Source organism: Malania oleifera, chromosome 13 (assembly GCF_029873635.1).
Source record: "Malania oleifera isolate guangnan ecotype guangnan chromosome 13, ASM2987363v1, whole genome shotgun sequence".
NCBI classification, from domain to species: Eukaryota; Viridiplantae; Streptophyta; class Magnoliopsida; order Santalales; family Ximeniaceae; genus Malania; species Malania oleifera.
The window spans coordinates 58,649,571-58,667,522 of NC_080429.1; the positions used below are offsets into that span (position 1 = coordinate 58,649,571).

Here is a 17,952-nt window from a genome sequence, read left to right on the forward strand (position 1 = left end):
AAAAAGACAAGAATAATGATGTCAAGATATTTTAATACTTCAATTACTAGACTAATTCACAACTATTAAAGCCCTAGTATTTTGTCATTTTCTATTGAAATGGTATATCCATTTGACAGATCTCTGATTGTTGAAAACAGGTTCAAGGTGGAATCAGCTCCTGCAATTGTAATTTTGAAAGATTCCGGAGTCAAACCTTTAGTACATCATGGCATGTTTCTCTGTTTCACTTCATGTTATATACTTGCTCTTATTATACATTGTGACTTTGTCATGTACATTATGCAGCAAGCTAAGCTGTGCATATTACATTGCAGGATCAATTAACAGTTTGTCGTTCTTAAACATGTTGGAACAGAATAAACAACAAGGTAAAATGTTTGTCGTATGAAGTTTAGTTGTGTTAGATTAATCTTTTCCATCTTACATTAATAAGTTCATCTACCGTGGAAAGGAGCATGTTGCATTCTATCCCTGGTTGATAGGTTGAATTCATTTGGTTTAGAAGTTTATGAAGGAAGAGTTATATTAAGAAGAGAAGGAAGAGAAGAAAGAGGGCATGACATCCTCTTAAGTAAAGGAGGGGGGAATGGAGAAGTTTTATTTGATCATTGATTTTTCCCGTCATTAGAACTCTCCTACCTAGTTATATTACTTTTCGTTTAAAGTTTTTTTTTTTCCTGCTTTGTTTGCTTTTTCTTGAAATATAATTTATGGGACTAAACTATTAATTATTTTTATGCATGAAATTGTTTTGCAATGGACAAATTATATTCTTTGATAACAAAGAGTATATCTAAAGAAGAAATGAGCAAGATACCCATGGAAGGAGCAGGCATAGGAGGACAATATGTCTTCAGAGCCCGCAAAGATAATGAGCAAGAAATGGGAAAAGAACATGACAACTCACAAGAGAACTCCTTTAAAAAGGTTTCCGGCAGAGCACCAAAACGAAAGAAGGAAAATCACCATCTTCCAAACCATACTAGCCGGAGTTTTATATCACTTGAAAATTGTAGTTGCTTTCCAACGAAATACCACTAATTGCTGCAACCAAATTTCTTTTTTTTTTTTTTTTCAAAAAAAAAAGTTCCAAACTGCCTTCCTCATCTTCCCCTAATAATAAATATACAGAACAACAAAGGTGTGCAAACCCACTTCTTTCCAGAGACACCTAATAAGCTGTTCTAGACATCTTAAGAATAAGAACCGTGTAAAAATAAATGGGAGCAAGTTTAATCATAGAAATGGAAAAATCACTAGCGTTGATTTAAGGATTACTGTCCGCATAGAAAGCTTCATTTTAGGGGGAACCTTGGTTTTCCAAGTAGTAGAAAGTAATAGAATGGGAAGAGCACTAGGAACATGAGTCAAATGAGTAAAGAAAGATTTGCACAAAAATTCTCAGAAGCATCAATAACCAACTCTTTCTATGTTCCCTGGAACGCAATGAAAACTAGCCTAGAGATTCAACAAATAATAATGAATATTAGACAAGACGAAAAACTCAAATCAGTGGAGCATTTGCAACCCAATCATCCTCCCAAAAAGGAACTCTACCGTATTGCCACATCCATTCTCTCATGGGCGAAAAGAATTCAGAGAAGTGAGAGATAAATTTCCAGGTCCTTAGGAACTGCCATAGCCATTTTCCACTAAAGAGATTTCTATGGACACCAAATCACCTAGGCTTCCCGTAAAGCTAGGAGGGTTTAATTTGTTGAACTCTTTCATTATATTCATTCGTCTTTCTGCAATTGTCCCTATTAATGGTTATTCTAGTCATTTAGCATTGTTAGTATGTGCTAGAGCTATGTAAGTGTGATTTGGTAAGGGTATCATGGTCATTCCTATGTACTTGACATATTATAAATAGAGGGAAAGACCTATCATTGAGAGATTGTCCTCCATTTTACCCAATCATTCAACACAGTACCAGAGCAAGATCCAACCTAAACCCCTCCGTCGAACCAAACCATAAACCTGGTCATCCAATTCAAATCTTCTGCTATAGGAGGATCAGTCATACCTTTAGAGGTTAGAAACAGAACCTGGAGTTGCTGAAAACTTCCTGGACAACACTGCCTTATTCAGGATCTCTATAACCCGTTCATATTTTGCAAAACCAACACCAAATGCATTCACAGAACCCTCTGATCCGTTGGTGGGGGAAATTTCGTCGTCATAGGACCACTCATGTGCCCCCATGCACCGACCACTTGCCAGCAGGTCCGTCTGGACGCACCAGGGCAGGAGAGTTTTTTTGTCCAAATTTTACGTCCAATTTCTTCTTAAATGCTGTAAATCCTTCCATAGACCATAATATCAAGTTGTTGGTCTTGTTTTTTGGTCAAATATCCAATCTTTTCAATTTTTCAATCGTGGCAATTCGTTGGTTTCTGTTCGGTACTTGTAAGGCGATTGATTGGTGTTTTATGGTAGTGGCAGTGTGCGCAGGATAATTTTTTGGGGCTGTGGGAGTGCTATGTCCACTTGTTGATGACCAGTTCGTGGTTGATTTGGTGATTAATCATATTTGGGGTTGTCTAGTATTATTAAGGCGATTGGTTGGTGCCTTCTGTAGGTTAATTTTTTAGGTGCTGTGGCAGTGCTATGCCTAGTTGTTGGTTACTTGTTGTTCGTGGTTGATTGAGTGGTACCTTGCTGATACCTTATCTTTGGTTGTTTGATTTGGTTCAGAAGTTCACCTTGTTTGTTGATGTTTCATTTGTGAGTGTTGGGATGGAGTCCATGAATCCCAAGAGCATTTTTGCTGCTGTATATTTCTGATTTGCTGCTGCATTGAGGTTGTATGTGTGTTGGAATGGTGACTCAAAATCACCAAAATGTGTTTCCCTTGTCAAGCACTTGTTTAGGCGAACAGTGGACTATAACCATCTTAGAGGAAGAGTATTCAAGGTTCTTACAGTATCAGGCATCCCACAAGCATCTCATCACATTGCATCTTTTGCTTGAAGGGTAATCCTTCAATGCCTATGTCATTTGGTATCTCTCCTTCTAGTCGTTGGTTTATTGACTCTCCCACCCTTGACCATATGACAGGTATAACCAACTACCCTCCAATATCCTAAAATCTACCTCAAGTTACCCTTGCTAATGGGTCAACTATTATAGTTAAGGGAATAGGAACAATAAATCCTACCGCCTCCATCTTTCTTTCTTCTATTTTGTATATTCCTAAATCCCCTTCAATCTCATGTCAGTTAGCAAGCTTACAGAGTCACTAAATTGTTCTATAACCTTCTTTTCTGATTATATGATTATTTAGTATTTGAGGACAAGGAAGGCAATTGGCGTCGGATGTGAGGCTTGTAAAATTTTCTACTTTGAGTCACTCTCTCCTCCCCTTGCCTGCACAGTTGATGCCTCACCATTTTAAATCCATTGCTGCCTTGGTCATCCGTCCTTGGACAAGTTGACACAGCTAGTTCCTACCTCGAGCTTGTGTCTAATCTTGAGTGTGAGTCATTTCAATTGGTAAAACATCATCGTGTTCCCTTTGCTCTCGAAATCAACAAATGGGAGGTTAGTTCTTTCAAGCTAGTCCATTCCAATGTTTGGGGTCCTAATCATGTTACGTAAAAATTGGGGTTTAGGTACTTTATTACATTTTTCAATCAGTATTGTAGGATGACTTGGTTGTGTTTAGTGAAAGATCGTTCTAAGTTGTTTAATATATTTTGTGCCTCCTGTTCTCAAATAAAGATTCAGCTTGATATGCTAGTGAAGATATTTCGTAGTGATAATGCTAAGAGGTAAATCCGTACACAATTCACTACATGTATGACTAATTCTGGTATTATCCATTAGTCATCTTGTGCCCACATTCCACAACAAAACGGAGTTGTAGAGTTGGAAAACAAATATATTCTCGAAGTCTATTGTGCCCTATTGTTTCAAATGAATGCCCCTAAAATTTTTTTGGAGTGACATTGTCCTCTTTGCTTGCTCTCTCATCAATAAAATGTCATCCTTTGCCCTTGGTGGTAAAACCCATATCCAATTATCATCCCTAAGGCTCCTTTGTTGTCACTTTCTCCTCGTATATATATTTGTGCGTCCTTTATCCATCAGTTAACTCCAAGAACAAATAAGTTGGATCCTCGTACTACCAAATGTATTTTTTTGGGCTCCTATACTCAAAAGGAATATCAATGTTATAGCCCTACTTTACGTTGATTCTTTGACTTTATTGATGTTGGCTTTTTTGATTCTACACCATTCCACTCTAATTCCTTGGGTTTTATTGACCTTGATGAGTGCCTTCATTTGTCTTGCCTGCTAGATCCTAACCTATTGTTTGTGCCCAATCCCCATGCATCTTTATCCAATTTGAGTTCTTCCCATCACTTGGATCAATGCAATTTGCAAGTATACACGTGGTGACTCAAGCTTCCTCCAACTTCTAATTCTACGCCTCTACCTAACTCATTAGATGATCCTATTTCCCATGATGTTGATCCTCTTATAGCTGTTTTGAAAGGTAAATGCACTTGTACACAACATCTATTCTCTAATTTTGTTTGTTATGATTTCTTGTTACCTTCATATTATTGTTTTGTTAGTACTTTTTCTTTTGTTGCTCATCCAAATTCTATTTCTGAAGTCCTATCCCATTCTAGGTAGACTGCAATGGTTGAAGAGATGCATGCACTACATGATAATGATACTTGGGATTTGGTACCTCTTCCTTTTGATAAGTTTGCCATATGTTGTCGTTGGGTGTACAATGTGAAACTCAATCCTGATGGTTTTGTGGCTCGTTTGAAGGCATGCTTTGTAGCCAAGGGGATATACGCAAGTGTACAACTTGGATTATTTTGACAAATTCTCTTTGGTTGCTAAACTTGCCTTAATACGTTTGTTCATCTCCATAGCCAACTTGTCATTGGCCTCTATATCAGTTAGATATGAAGAATGTTTTCCTACATGGTGATCTTCAAGAGGATGTCTATATAGAGCAACTACCTTGGGTTGTAGCTCAAGGGGAGTCAAGCTCAGTGTGTTAGCTTAAGAAATCATTATATGATTTAAGATGGTCTCCTAGAGCATTTTAGTGTTGTAGTATTTAAGTTTGGCTTAGTCTCCTAAAGCATGTTTAGTGTTGTAGTATTCAAGTTTGGCCTCCAACAGTGTGCAATAGATCATTTTGTATTTAATTGTTGTACTCTATTGAGTAGGATTTTTCTTATTGTGTATGCGGTTGATATTGTGATTGCTAGTGGTGATGATCAAGGAATCCAGGATCTAAAACTTTTCCTACAGACTAAAAATTTCAAACGAAAGACTTGGGACCATTGAAGTATTCCTTGCATATAGAAGTATGGAGGATCTCGTATAAGAATTGTGTTGTCAGAGAGGAAGTATGTCCTTGATATTTTAATGAGGCTAGGTTGTTAGGATTTGTTAAAGCTTGATATAAATTGTTGGCCCACAACCTATCAACTTAAGCTTTTGGGTAAGGTGGAAATCTAACATGGTATTAAAGCTAGTAACTAAGAGGTCCTCAGTTCTAGTCTCGTTGCCTATGTTTATTATGTAGTCTTTAAAATATATTGTATTCCGTATAAATGGTTCTTATCAATTGTGTGTTTGTCTCCACATGCTATCAGGCTGCATGTGCATTAAAGCTTGATATACACTGTTGGCCCACAACCGAACAACTCAAGCTTTTAGGTAAAGTAGCATCTAACATGGTGTTAGAGCTAGTTACAAGGAGGTCTTGGGTTCTAGTCTTGTAGCTTGCATTTATTATGTGGTCTTTACAAAATTATTGTATTCCCTATAAATGAATACTATCAATCGTGTGCTTATCTTTCCACGTGTTGTTGGGCTGCACGTACAGGGGAGTATTAAAGCTTGATATACATTGTTGACCACAACCTAACAACTTTAGCTTTTAGGTAAAGTGGTAATTTGACAAGATCCAAGCTTGTTGATAGATCGATGGATCTCAATAGTAAGTTAGTACCAAATATGGGCTAACGCAGGACGATACGAAAGATTTGTTGGAAATTTGAATTATCTCACAGTCGCTTGACCGGAGATATCTTTCACAACAAGTGTTGTGAGTCCGTTTCTTGATTCTCTGAGAACAAGTCACTGGGATGCAGTAATTTGCATCTTGAGATATCTCAAAGGTGCACTTGGAAAAGGTCTCTTATACTAGGATCATGATCACACTCATATTTAGGGATGTACTAATGCAGCTTCGGCTAGGTCACCTTGCAATTGAAGATCCACAACTGAATATTGTATCCTTGATAGTTGTCATTGGTTTCTTGGAAGAGTAAGAAACAAACTGTGGTGGTTAAGTCAAGTGCTAAGTTAGAGTATATGGCTCACACTACATGTGAACTTGTTTGGTGAAAGAATATGTTGGAGGAACTAGGTTTTCTAGATTCTTAGCCTATAGAGCTAATGTGTGATAATCGAGTTACTATTCATATTGCCTAACCTAATCTTCCATGGGCGGACAAAGAACTTTGAAGTTGATTGTTACTTTGTTCTAGAGAAGCTTGTGCAAAAGCTCATTACAACAACTCCTGTGAATTCTGATTCGCAGCTTTGTGATTTATTCACTAAAGCCTTGGGAGGTGCTCATGTTAAATTGATTTGTAACAAGCTAGGAGCATATGATATATAAACTCCAATTTGAGGGGGAGTGTTAATTGTTGTTCTAGTCATTTAGCACTATTAGAATGTTCTAGAGTTATGTTAGTGTGAATGAGGGGTTATGGTATGTACTTGACACACATTATATATAGAGGGAGATACCCATCATTAAGAGAATGTCTTCCATTTTACCCAGTTATTCAACAGCCCCTTCTAGTACTTGCTCCACAATTCCCTGTTAACTCAACTGACTTTCATGATTATTTTGCTGAGCTGGCTGATTGTTTTGTTATCAACTGAACAGAAAACAGCAAAGCAAAAGATTTCTTTCCTTACTTCAGACCACAATTATTTCCTTATTTCTCAATTCATTATTTTGTATAGTTTGCATATATTCAGTTTACATGTATAGGGCTAGAATCATGCTAGAACTTATTTACTTGCCATGTATAGCATTCTTGTAAAGTCTATATATAATATACAGAACTCAAGGCCAAACCATTCGGTCATTCACACAATACTTAGACATGGTATCAGAGCTAGCCGACTGCTGCCAAGTTTTTTTTTCCCCTTCGAATTTTTTTGTCTTCTCAGTTTCGGAGGTGTCTCTCGTTCTGTGACTGTTCTGGTTTTTTCTCTCTTTCGGAATTATTCTTGTTCTCTATTCTATCAATATTTCTGTGGCTGAGTGGCTGTCGGCACAGCAGGTTTTTTGGTTTGCCATTTATTTTAGCGCAGGCAACAACTTTCTGTTGCTGTTTCTGGTGTTTCTCTGTCTCAGTACAGCAGGTTTCTGTCCTTGTGATTCTCAGCACAGCAGGTTTCTTGGTTCAAGATTTATTTTTTAGTGCAGGAAGGTTGGTCTTGGTTCTCTCTGTTGTTGTTTCTGGTGCTTCTCTTTCCTTGTGATTCTCGGCTCAGCAGGTTTTTTGGTTCAAGATTTATTTTTAGTGCAGGCAAGTTGTTCTTGATCGCATAAATTGGTGGAAAATGATTCATATGGCCGACCCCACTTAGTGGGATTAAGGCTTGGTTTTGTTGTTGTTGTTGTTGCAAGTTGTTCTTGGTTTTCTTTGTACCTGCATTGATTTATTTTTTAGGCTTATAGATTTTCTGGTGGTCTTTATCTTTCGGCACAATTTGTTTTTTTTTAGGCTTCTCGATTTTCTCCTTTATTTAGCATGGATTCCGCATCTGTGTGTGCCAAGTTTACGGGCAACAATTATTCTACATGGGCTTTTCAATTTGAACTTTTCCCAAAGGGAAAAGATCTTTGGGGTCATATTGATGGCATAGATTGTGCATCCAATCCCGATAAATCCAAGGAGTTAGCGGCTTGTCCTTCATGGGCTGTGCTTGGTGCCAAGGATTCAGCGGCTTGTCCTTCATGGGCTGTGCCTGATGCTCAAATTATGTCTTGGCTTCTTGGCCCAGTTGAGCCACCTATTGTCCCGAACTTGCAACCTTATCGCACCGTTCAATCCATGTGGATTTATTTAAAAATAGTATATCATCAAGATAATGGTGCCCATTGTTTTCAGTTAAAGCATGCGATTGCCATGTTTCAACATGACAATCGTTCCATCCAAGACTATTATTCATGGTTTATGACTCTTTGGAACGTATATTCTGATTTAATTACTGCATATGTTCCTGTTGCTTTTCTTCCCATTATTCAACATCTTCACAAGACCAATCGCCGTGATCAGTTTCTTATGAAACTCCGCCTCGAGTATGAAATTGTTCGCTTGTCTTTGCTGAATCGCTCTCCTCTTCCTTCTCTTGATGTTTGTTTTAGTGAGTTACTTCGTGAAGAACAATGACTTAGTACTCGAGTTACTCTAGCACAATCTCATGGTAGTTCAGGGTCTCTCCTTGTGGCTTATGCTGCTCAACGACGAGGACCTCCTGAGCATTCTAGCACCTTGCAGTGTTTTTTTTGCAAAGAATTTGGGCATATCGTTGCTAATTGTTCCAAGAAATTCTGCTCTTATTGCAAGAAGGGTCACATTATCAAAGACTATCGTCTGTCGTATCCACCCGTAGAATCGTCAGGCCCAGGCATTATAGACTTATGTTATTGTTTTCCACGGTGACTTCTACGGTCCCTGGCTCTTCTTCAGGTGACTACTCTGTTCCTGCACCTGCTGCATCGAATTACTGCACACCCAAAATGGTGCAACAGATGCTAATTTCGGCATTATCAGTAATGGGCTCCAAGGTAACAATTCTACTAAACTCGGGTATGTCCACTTGGGTGCCTCTAATCACATAACGAATAATCCCACTACCCTATGTCTTGTTTGGCCCTCCACTGGTCAATCTACTATTCAGACTGCCAATAGCTACTGTCGGAGATGCCTCTTTTAAGGTTACTGATGTGTTTCTTGCTCCTTAGCTTTCCACGAATCTTATTTCTATTGGTCAATTAGTTGATAACAATTGTGCTATTAATTTTTCTGGTAATGGTTGTGTTGTGCAGGACTAGGTAATGGGAGAGCCGATCGTGAAGGGATCTGAAGTGGGGCGCTTATTTCCACTACTTTTGCCTATTCAAGCACGTTCTCCAATTTCTTCTATTAAGTCTTTTGCTTGTAATAATGTTTCAGATCTTAATATGGTGTGGCATCGTCGTTTAGGCCATCCCAATACTCAGATCTTATCTCATGTATTGAACTCTTGTTTTCTTGGTATTAAAGAACGTTCTTCTTTATCCCTTGAGTGTGTTTCTTGCAAACTTGGTAAAAGCAAAACTCTTGCCTTCCCTTTGCATGCTAGTAGATTTTCTCAGTACTTTGATCTTATCCATAGTGATGTTTGGCAACCTTCCCTAGTTAGTTCACATGAAAAATTTAAATACTATGACTTTCATTGATGATCATAACAGATTTACTTGGGTTTACTTTCTTCGCTCTAAATTTGAGGTTTTTCGTACTTTCACAGAGTTTTTAGTGTATGTTGACAATCAATTTTCTGCTTCTAGTAAGACATTATACAAATTCTAGTGGTGAATATGTGTCTACTGAGTTTTAGGCATTTTTGGCTTCTAAAGGTATTATTCATCAACGTTCATGTCCCACTACTCCCCCATAGAATGGAGTAGTCGAATGGAAAAATCGTCATCTCCTAGATGTGGTACATACTCTCTTGCTAGAATCCTCTGTTCCATCCTTGTTTTGGGTTGAGGCTCTGAAAACTGCTACTTAATTAAACGTTTACCTTCTCAAGTCCTACTCATGGAGTCTCCCTATTTCCGCTTATTTGCTAAGCAAATTAGTTATGATAACCTTCGTACCTTTTGTTATGTCTGTTTTGTTCATTTACCTCCTCATGAGCGACATAAATTATCTGCTCAATTTGTTTGATATGCATTTTTGGGATTAAATGTAACACCCCGGTCCCAACTTACGGCTTGGGTGTTACTGTAGTGACGTCTGTGTATTTGATATACTTCTTAACCAATATATACGCAGCGGAAATCATAAACATCCATCAAACTATTACTAGAGTTCTAACTGCCTGATAGATACATGCATCTATTCCAACATCCATGTACAATACTGTATGATACTCGACGCATCCTCGAGTCTTACAACATTTTACAAGTTCTGAAAACCTATGACATAACCTACAAAATTGAGCTCATGGAGACGCTCTCTCAAAAACAGATCGCTACCCTACCCCAGTCCTTGCTAATCTCAACCTCGATAAGGATCTGAAAAAACAATTTGTATGATAGGGTGAGACACCTCTTAGTAAGGGACGATTAAGCTAACAATAGTGTGTGATCAGCATGCTTTAAGTGTTTAACAAAAACATAAACATATATAATCATCGTTTTCGTAATTGTAAAATATGTAGCCCATTTTCATCATATGAACAACCCCCCATAGTATATAACAACAATTACATAAATGTACAAATACGTAGGATAGGACACGCCCTCAAACTCTATACCATGTATAAATCCTCACAATCGGAGTTGACCGCCCCTACTGTCTCAATACAGCCTGGGTACACGCTCAAGAGGCAAACTCACACTAAGACCACCCCTACTGTCTCAATACAGCCTGTGTTCATATAGATCAAAAGTATGGTGCCCTCACTGGCAACGGATGTGTGCCTACACTATCAGTCCCTAGGGTTCTTAAAGCATATTGTGCAATTTAAGCAATTTAAACACTCTTTTGAAATCATTTCACAAAAAGCAGCATTACGTGAAATCCGGCCCGTAGCCGTCAAATAAACTTCATGCATTTTCACAACAGTTCCAATATTTCGCAACATCAACACTTGCCACACAGTTTTCCACATTCGAAAACAACCCGAAAGTAAATATAAACATTTAATATCACAACATGAGTTTTTAACAATGAAAACAACATTTCCAATAGGTGAAAAGGTCTGAAATGACAAGTACAATATTTTAAAAATATAACATTTGAATTTGACTAGCTGGTTTTGAAAATAAAGCCGCTTTACCGAATTGAGGCCTGAAAACACTAAAATCGTTGTAACTCGATATTTAAAAGTTATTTCAACATTTCAATCGATTCAGATTGTATAAATCACTGTATTAACATAACTCCCTTACCTGTTTGTGAATTGGAGTCCGAAACGACTCAGAACTCAAGCCCTAGCTTTTCGAACCTTGAACCTAAACGGTTCAAAACAACGGCACGAAAACCCCGAAACCTAATACTCGAAGAACGACACTTCAGTATAATCTCGTATACTACAAATCTATCGGACCAAAAGCAAAAACTGACCCTTACCTCGATTTTTGCGAAAAACTTGGAAATCTCTGAAATGAAATTCTGATCCGTAGAACCTGTAAAGATTCCTTCCCTGATCCACGTAGCGGCGACGTGTCGCCGATTCCGACAACACACGGCTCGAAAATCTGAGAGAGAGAGAGAAAGAGAGAGAGAGAGTTTATAAAGAAAACCTAACTTAGTAAGTTGCGTCAAAGGGCCCGACAACTTAGAAAAGCACTCGACGAACCAGCGATAATACTTGGCCAGACCCAAGAAACTACGAACCTCATGCACATTCCTTGGTCTTGTCCAGTCAACTACCACTTCAACTTTACCTGGGTCAACTGAAATCTCCTCCTTGGACACCACGTGCCCTAGAAATGCAACCTGCTCAACCTGGAATTCGCATTTCTTGAATTTAGCGAATAGTTCCTTCTCTCTAAGTACCTGAAGGACTACTCTAAGATGAGCATCATGCTCTATTGGACTCTTCGAATACACCAAGATGTCATCGATAAACACCACCACGAATTTATGCAGGTACTTGTGGAACACCCTGTTCATCATGTCCATGAATACTGCAGGTGCATTCGTCAAACCAAACGGCATAACCAAAAACTCGTGATGGCCATACCGAGTTCGGAAAGCAGTCTTCGATACATCCTCTGCTTTCACCTTCAGCTAGTGATACCCAGACCGCAAATCGATCTTTGAAAAGACCTGAGTGCCCTGCAACTGGTCAAACAAGTCATCAAACCGAGGCAACGAATATCTATTCTTCACGGTTACCTTATTGATCTCCTGATAATCGATGCACATCCTTATTGACCCGTCCTTTTTCACAAACAACACAAGCGCACCCCAGGGTGACACGCTCGGCCTGATGAACCCCTTGTCCAAAAGTTCCTGCAATTGCTCCTTTAGCTCTTTCAACTTAGCTGGAGCCATCCTGTAAGGCGCCTTGGAGATTGGTGCCGTCCTCGATGCTAACTCAATAGCAAATTCCACTTCCCTGTATGGAGGCAACCCTTGCAAGTCTTCAGGAAAGTCATCGGAGAACTCCCTTATCCCCGGGATATCCTTCAACTTCAATCCCTTCTTAGGTGACTCTTTCACACTTGCCAGGTATCCCTGACAACCCTTTAGAAGCAGCTGTCTTGCCTGCATCGCCGAGAGGATCTGTGGTGCAGAAGGCACCCACAACCCAAGAAATAAAAATTCCTGCTCTATGGGAGGCCTAAACACTACTTCCTTCTTACGACAGTCAATGCTCGCAAAACTGGATGCCAGCCAATCCATCGGATTACATCAAACCTATGCATAACAAACGCGATTAGATTGGTAGGCAGCCTCCTCCCCTGAATCTCTATCGGGTAATCCTTGACCACTCTGTTGCATACCACCACTAACCCTGATGACGTATCCACACCTAACTCGACCTCTAACGGTTGAGCCTCCACTCCACACCGTTTAACAAATTCCCGAGATATAAAGGAGTGGGTTGCAACCGAACAAAAAAGAACTACAGCATTATATGATAAGTTGTAAATGGTACCTGTCGCCACATTGCCGGCGTTCTCTGCATCGCCCGGCGTCATCGAGTACACATTAGCTTGAGCGGTGCCTCCCTGGTTACCACCTCGAGGTGCCTAGTTACCACCTCGGTTCTGAGCCTGTGTTGAAGGGAGAGTCATTGTCGCTCGACAATGCCCGGCGTCATCGAGTACACACTAGCTTGAGCGGTGCCTTCCTGGTTACCACCTCGAGGTGCCTAGTTACCACCCCGGTTCTGAGCCTGTGTTGAAGGGAGAGTCACTGTTGCCCGACAATCTCGTATCAGATGCCCTAACTCCCCGCACCTGTAGCAGCCCATGAATCGAGATTTGCACTCGCCCCAATGTTGTTTCTGGCACTTGGGACACATTGGCTTCTCCGAACTCCCCTGGGAAGCCTGAGATCCCAACTACTGCTACTCTTGGCCCGAAGGACCACTGGACTTCTTCCAATAACTCTTGTCAGAGCCTGACTGCAAACTCTGGGGAAAAGGCCTCTTCTTTTGATTTGCCTCTCTCTCCCCCTTCTGGATGTTGGCTTCAGCTGCCATGGCTCTATCCACAAGCTCATAAAAGCCCTGGACCATCAACGTTACCACTTGCGCTTGTATAGCCTGCTTCAGGCCCCTGTCAAACATACAAGCCTTCTTCGGCTCATTTGAAACCATGTGAGGCGCAACCTGAGATAACTCCACGAACCTAGCCGCGTACTACTGCACCGGCATCGATCCCTGAGTCAAGTGGAGGAACTCCTCATTCTTTACCTCACGGGTGGCGATGGGGAAGTATCGTGCGAAGAACACCTCCCTGAAGCGACTCTAGGTAATCGACACGTACCCTGGGTGATGCTCCTCGACCAGCCTAGCTGATCGCCACCATCTCTTAGCCTCCCCCACCAGCTTGAGGGTGGCGTATTTAACCTTCTATTCCTTTGTGCACTTACGACACCTCTAGAAGATCCTTCATCTCTTGTAACTAGTCCTCCGCCACATTCGGGTTCGGCCATCCAGAAAATGGCAGCGGATTCGTTCTGGAGAACTGTTGGTACGTGCAGCCTTTGTCTGCAACCATTTGATCTTGCTCCTTCGAACCCCTTCTGGGTTCCTTCCTGGCTTGCCTCGCTAAATCACAGAGGAACACAGGAGCCTTAGTCTCATCCTCACTGGAGGCATCTAGGTGATTATCGCCTCCTACCATAATCCCTTTCCCTTTGGGTTCCATCCTATACACAGGTAAAACCCGACTTAATCATTCCTTATTTAACACAATAAATGCAAATATGGAATAAGAAGATTAAACAACACGTATTCGAGACACCAATAGCCTATACACACTAGACCGTCTAAACTCTCATCTCGACATCCGAGTCAAATCTCAACCTAGAAACGAAACCATTGATGGATTTACCATGGTTTTCCTAAAATCGTCATTCCCGGAAAAACACAGAAGACCATCGAAGGAACTCCCGCCTCATAGCCTCCAAACTAAAACCCGACTGACTCTCTAGCTCTATCTCACTATAGCTAATACTCTGGTAATTTACTCACTGACTGTCAAAGTCTGCAGAACCTAGCAAACCTAGGCTCTGATACCACCAGTAACACCTTGGTCCCAACTTACGGTCTGGGTGTTACTGTAGTGACGTCTGTGTACCTGATATACTTCTCAACCGATATATACACAGCGGAAAATATAAACATACATCAAACTATTACCGGAGTTCTAACTGCCTGATAGATACATTCAGCTATTCCAACATCCATATACAATACTGTATGATACTCGACGCATGCTTGAGTCTTGCAACATTTTACAAGTTCTGAAAACCTATGACATAACCTACAAAATCGAGCTCGTGGAGACGCTCACTCAAAAACAAATCGCTACACTGCCCCAGTCCTTGCTAATCTCAACCTTGATAAGGACCTGCAAAGATAGTTTGTATGATAGGGTGAGAAACCTCTTAGTAAGGGACAATTAAGCTAACAACAGTGTGTGGCTAGCATGCTGTAAGTGTTTAACGAAAAGATAAACATATATAATCATTGTTTCCGTAATTGTAAAATACGTAGCCCATTTTCATCATATGAACAGCCCCATAGTATATAACAACAATTACATAAATGGACAGATATGTAGGATAGGACACGCCCTCAAACTCTATACCATGTATAAATCCCCACAATTGGGGTTGATCCCCCCTACTGTCTCAATACATCCTGGGTACACGATCAAGAGACAAACTCACACTAAGACCACCCCTACTGTCTCAATACAGCCTGGGTTCATATAGATCAAAAGTATGGTGCCCTCACTGGCAACGAATTCGTGCCTACATTATCAGTTCCCAGGGTTCCTAAAGCATATTGTGCAATTTAAGCAATTTAAACACTCTTTTGAAATCATTTCACAAAACACATCATTACGTGAAATCCGGCCCATAGCTGTCAAATAAACTTTGTGCATTTTCACAACAGTTTTAGTATTTCACAACATCAACACCTGCCACACATTTTTCCACATTCGAAAACAACCTGAAAGTAAATATAAACAATTAATATCACAATACGAGTTTTAAACAATGAAAACAACATTTTCAGCCGGTGAAAAGGTCCGGAATGACAAGTACAATATTTTAAAAATATAACATTTGAATTTGACCGGTTGGTTTTGAAAATAAAGCCGGTGTATCGAACCGAGGCTTGGAAACCCTAAAACCATCGTAACTCCATATCTAAAAGTTATTTTAACATTTCAATTGATTCATATTGTATAAATCACTCTATTAACATAACCCCTTACTTGCGTGTGAATCGGAGTCCGAATTGACCCGGAACTCAAGCCCTAGCTTTCTGAACCCCGAACGTAAATGATTCAAAATAACGGCACGAAAACGCCAAAACCTAATACTCGTAGAACAACACTTCAGTATAATCTCATATAATACAGATCTGCCGGACCAAAAGCAAAGACCAACCCTTACCTAGATTTTTGGGGAAAACTCGGAAATCTTCGAAATAAAATTCTGATTCATAAAACCTGTAGAGATTCCTTCCCTGATCCATGTAGTGACGTCGGATCATCGATTCCGGCAACACACAGCCCGAAAATCTTAGAGAGAGAGAGAGAGAATGAGAGTTTATAAAGAAAAACCTAACTCACCCTTTAAGTGATCTAAATAAATATCTCCTCCAAGATATTTATATATAAATATCTCAACAAAATATCTACTTTCAAAATATCTTCTCAAAATTATCTCCTCCAAAATATCTCTTTATTTTTTATTTATTTATTTATTTTATATATATGTATATATTTGATTGGGTTACTACATATAATGTGCGTCAAAAAGGATTTGTTTGCTATGATCCTACATTACATCGTACACACATTTCTAGGAATGTTATTTTCTTTGAAAATCAACATTTCTTTCCTGCGTTCCCTATACCCTCCACTTCTACTGTGATTCTCCCCTCCTTTGAGGAGCACTTCTCCAACCCTCATCAAGTTAGTTCTCGTTTTAAACCAGGTATTGTGTATACGCAATGCTCCCGCCCACAGTCTCTTCTAGTAGTTCATCAGATATCTGATACTATCACGCTCCAGATTTAGTCAGTTGCTGCACCTTCAGAGCCTTTGGTACGTTGCTCTTCTCGAGTGTCTGTACCACCGGATATGTATAGGTTTCCCTCGTCAAGTTCTGGCAATTTTGTTTCAGCTCTTATTGCTGCATTGTCCAATTTAGATATTCCCAAATCCTACTCACATGCTCCCAAGCGTGATTTTTGGCGACAAGCTATGTAGGAAGAAATTTCCGCTCTCAAGGACAATCACACCTGGGACATTGAGCCTTTTCCTCCCACCATTGTTCCTTTGGGTTGTAAGTGGGTTTACTCAGTCAAGGTTCGATTTGATGGAAGTCTAGATTATTTCAAAGCTCGCCTTGTTGCACTTGGGAATAATCAGGAATATGGTGGCAATTATGAAGTGACCTTTTCTCTTGTGGCTAAGATGACTACTATTTGTACGATTCTGGCTATTTCTGCTTCCAGTGATTGATCACTACATCAAATGGATGTCAAGAATGCTTTTCTTCACGGGGATCTTAAAGAGTGTATTTATATGAAGCCACCCCCAGGCTTGTTTCTCTCTTCGAGTTCACATGTGTGTAAGCTTCGTCGCTCTCTTTATGGTCTCAAACAAGGTCTGAGGGCCTGATTTGATAAATTCTGCACCACTTACAATTTTCATTCAAGCAGAGCAAGTATGGCACTTCATTGTTTCTTAGGAAATCAGACATGGGTATTGTTGTTCTTTTGGTTTATGTTGATGATATTGTGATTACTGGTTCCGATTCTGCTTTACTTGCTCAGCTCAAGACTCGTCTCTTAGAGTCCTTTCATATGAAAGATCTTGAGACTCTCACATATTTTCTTGGTCTTGAGGTGAATCGTAGTCCCTTTGGTATTTCACTTAATCAACGTAAGTATGCTAGTGACTTGGTGGCCACAGCTGGCCTTCAGAAGGGTACGTCTGTTGATACTCTCATGGAATTAAATGTCAAGCTTCGCAAAGAGGAAGGTGACTTACTTGTTGATCCCAGTTTATACTGGAAGTTGGTGGATAGTCTTGTCTATCTCACCATTACTGGACCAGACATTTCTTTTGCTGTAGAGCTAGTCGGCCAGTTTCTTCAGACTCCTCGTCATCTTCATTTGGCTGCCATCCATAGGATTATACGCTATGTTCAGGGCACTTTTGCCCGTGGTTTATTCTTCCCTGCAGGCAATTCCACTCGTCTTGTTGCTTATAGCGATGCTGATTGGCCTGGTTGTGCGGATACACGTTGCTCCATCACTAGTTGGTGTGTGTTCTTAGGTGATGCATTGATCTCTTGGAAGAGTAAGAAGCAAGACAGAGTTTCTAAGTCATCGATAGAATCTGAATGCTGGGCGATGTCTCTTGCTTGTTCTGAAATTGTTTGGCTTCGAGGTTTGCTTGCTGAG

The 17,952-nt window shown here is 40.0% G+C and overlaps 1 protein-coding gene across 1 annotated transcript in view; it reads left to right on the forward strand.

Moving 5' to 3' along the window:
• Positions 1-17,952, forward strand: part of LOC131146631 (uncharacterized) — a 149,837-nt gene that overhangs the window by 118,356 nt on the left and 13,529 nt on the right. The window contains exons 13-14 of the mRNA XM_058096341.1: positions 141-211; positions 318-371. Of these exons, the coding sequence (XP_057952324.1) occupies positions 141-211; positions 318-371 (125 nt within the window). The remainder of the gene's footprint in view (positions 1-140; positions 212-317; positions 372-17,952) is intronic.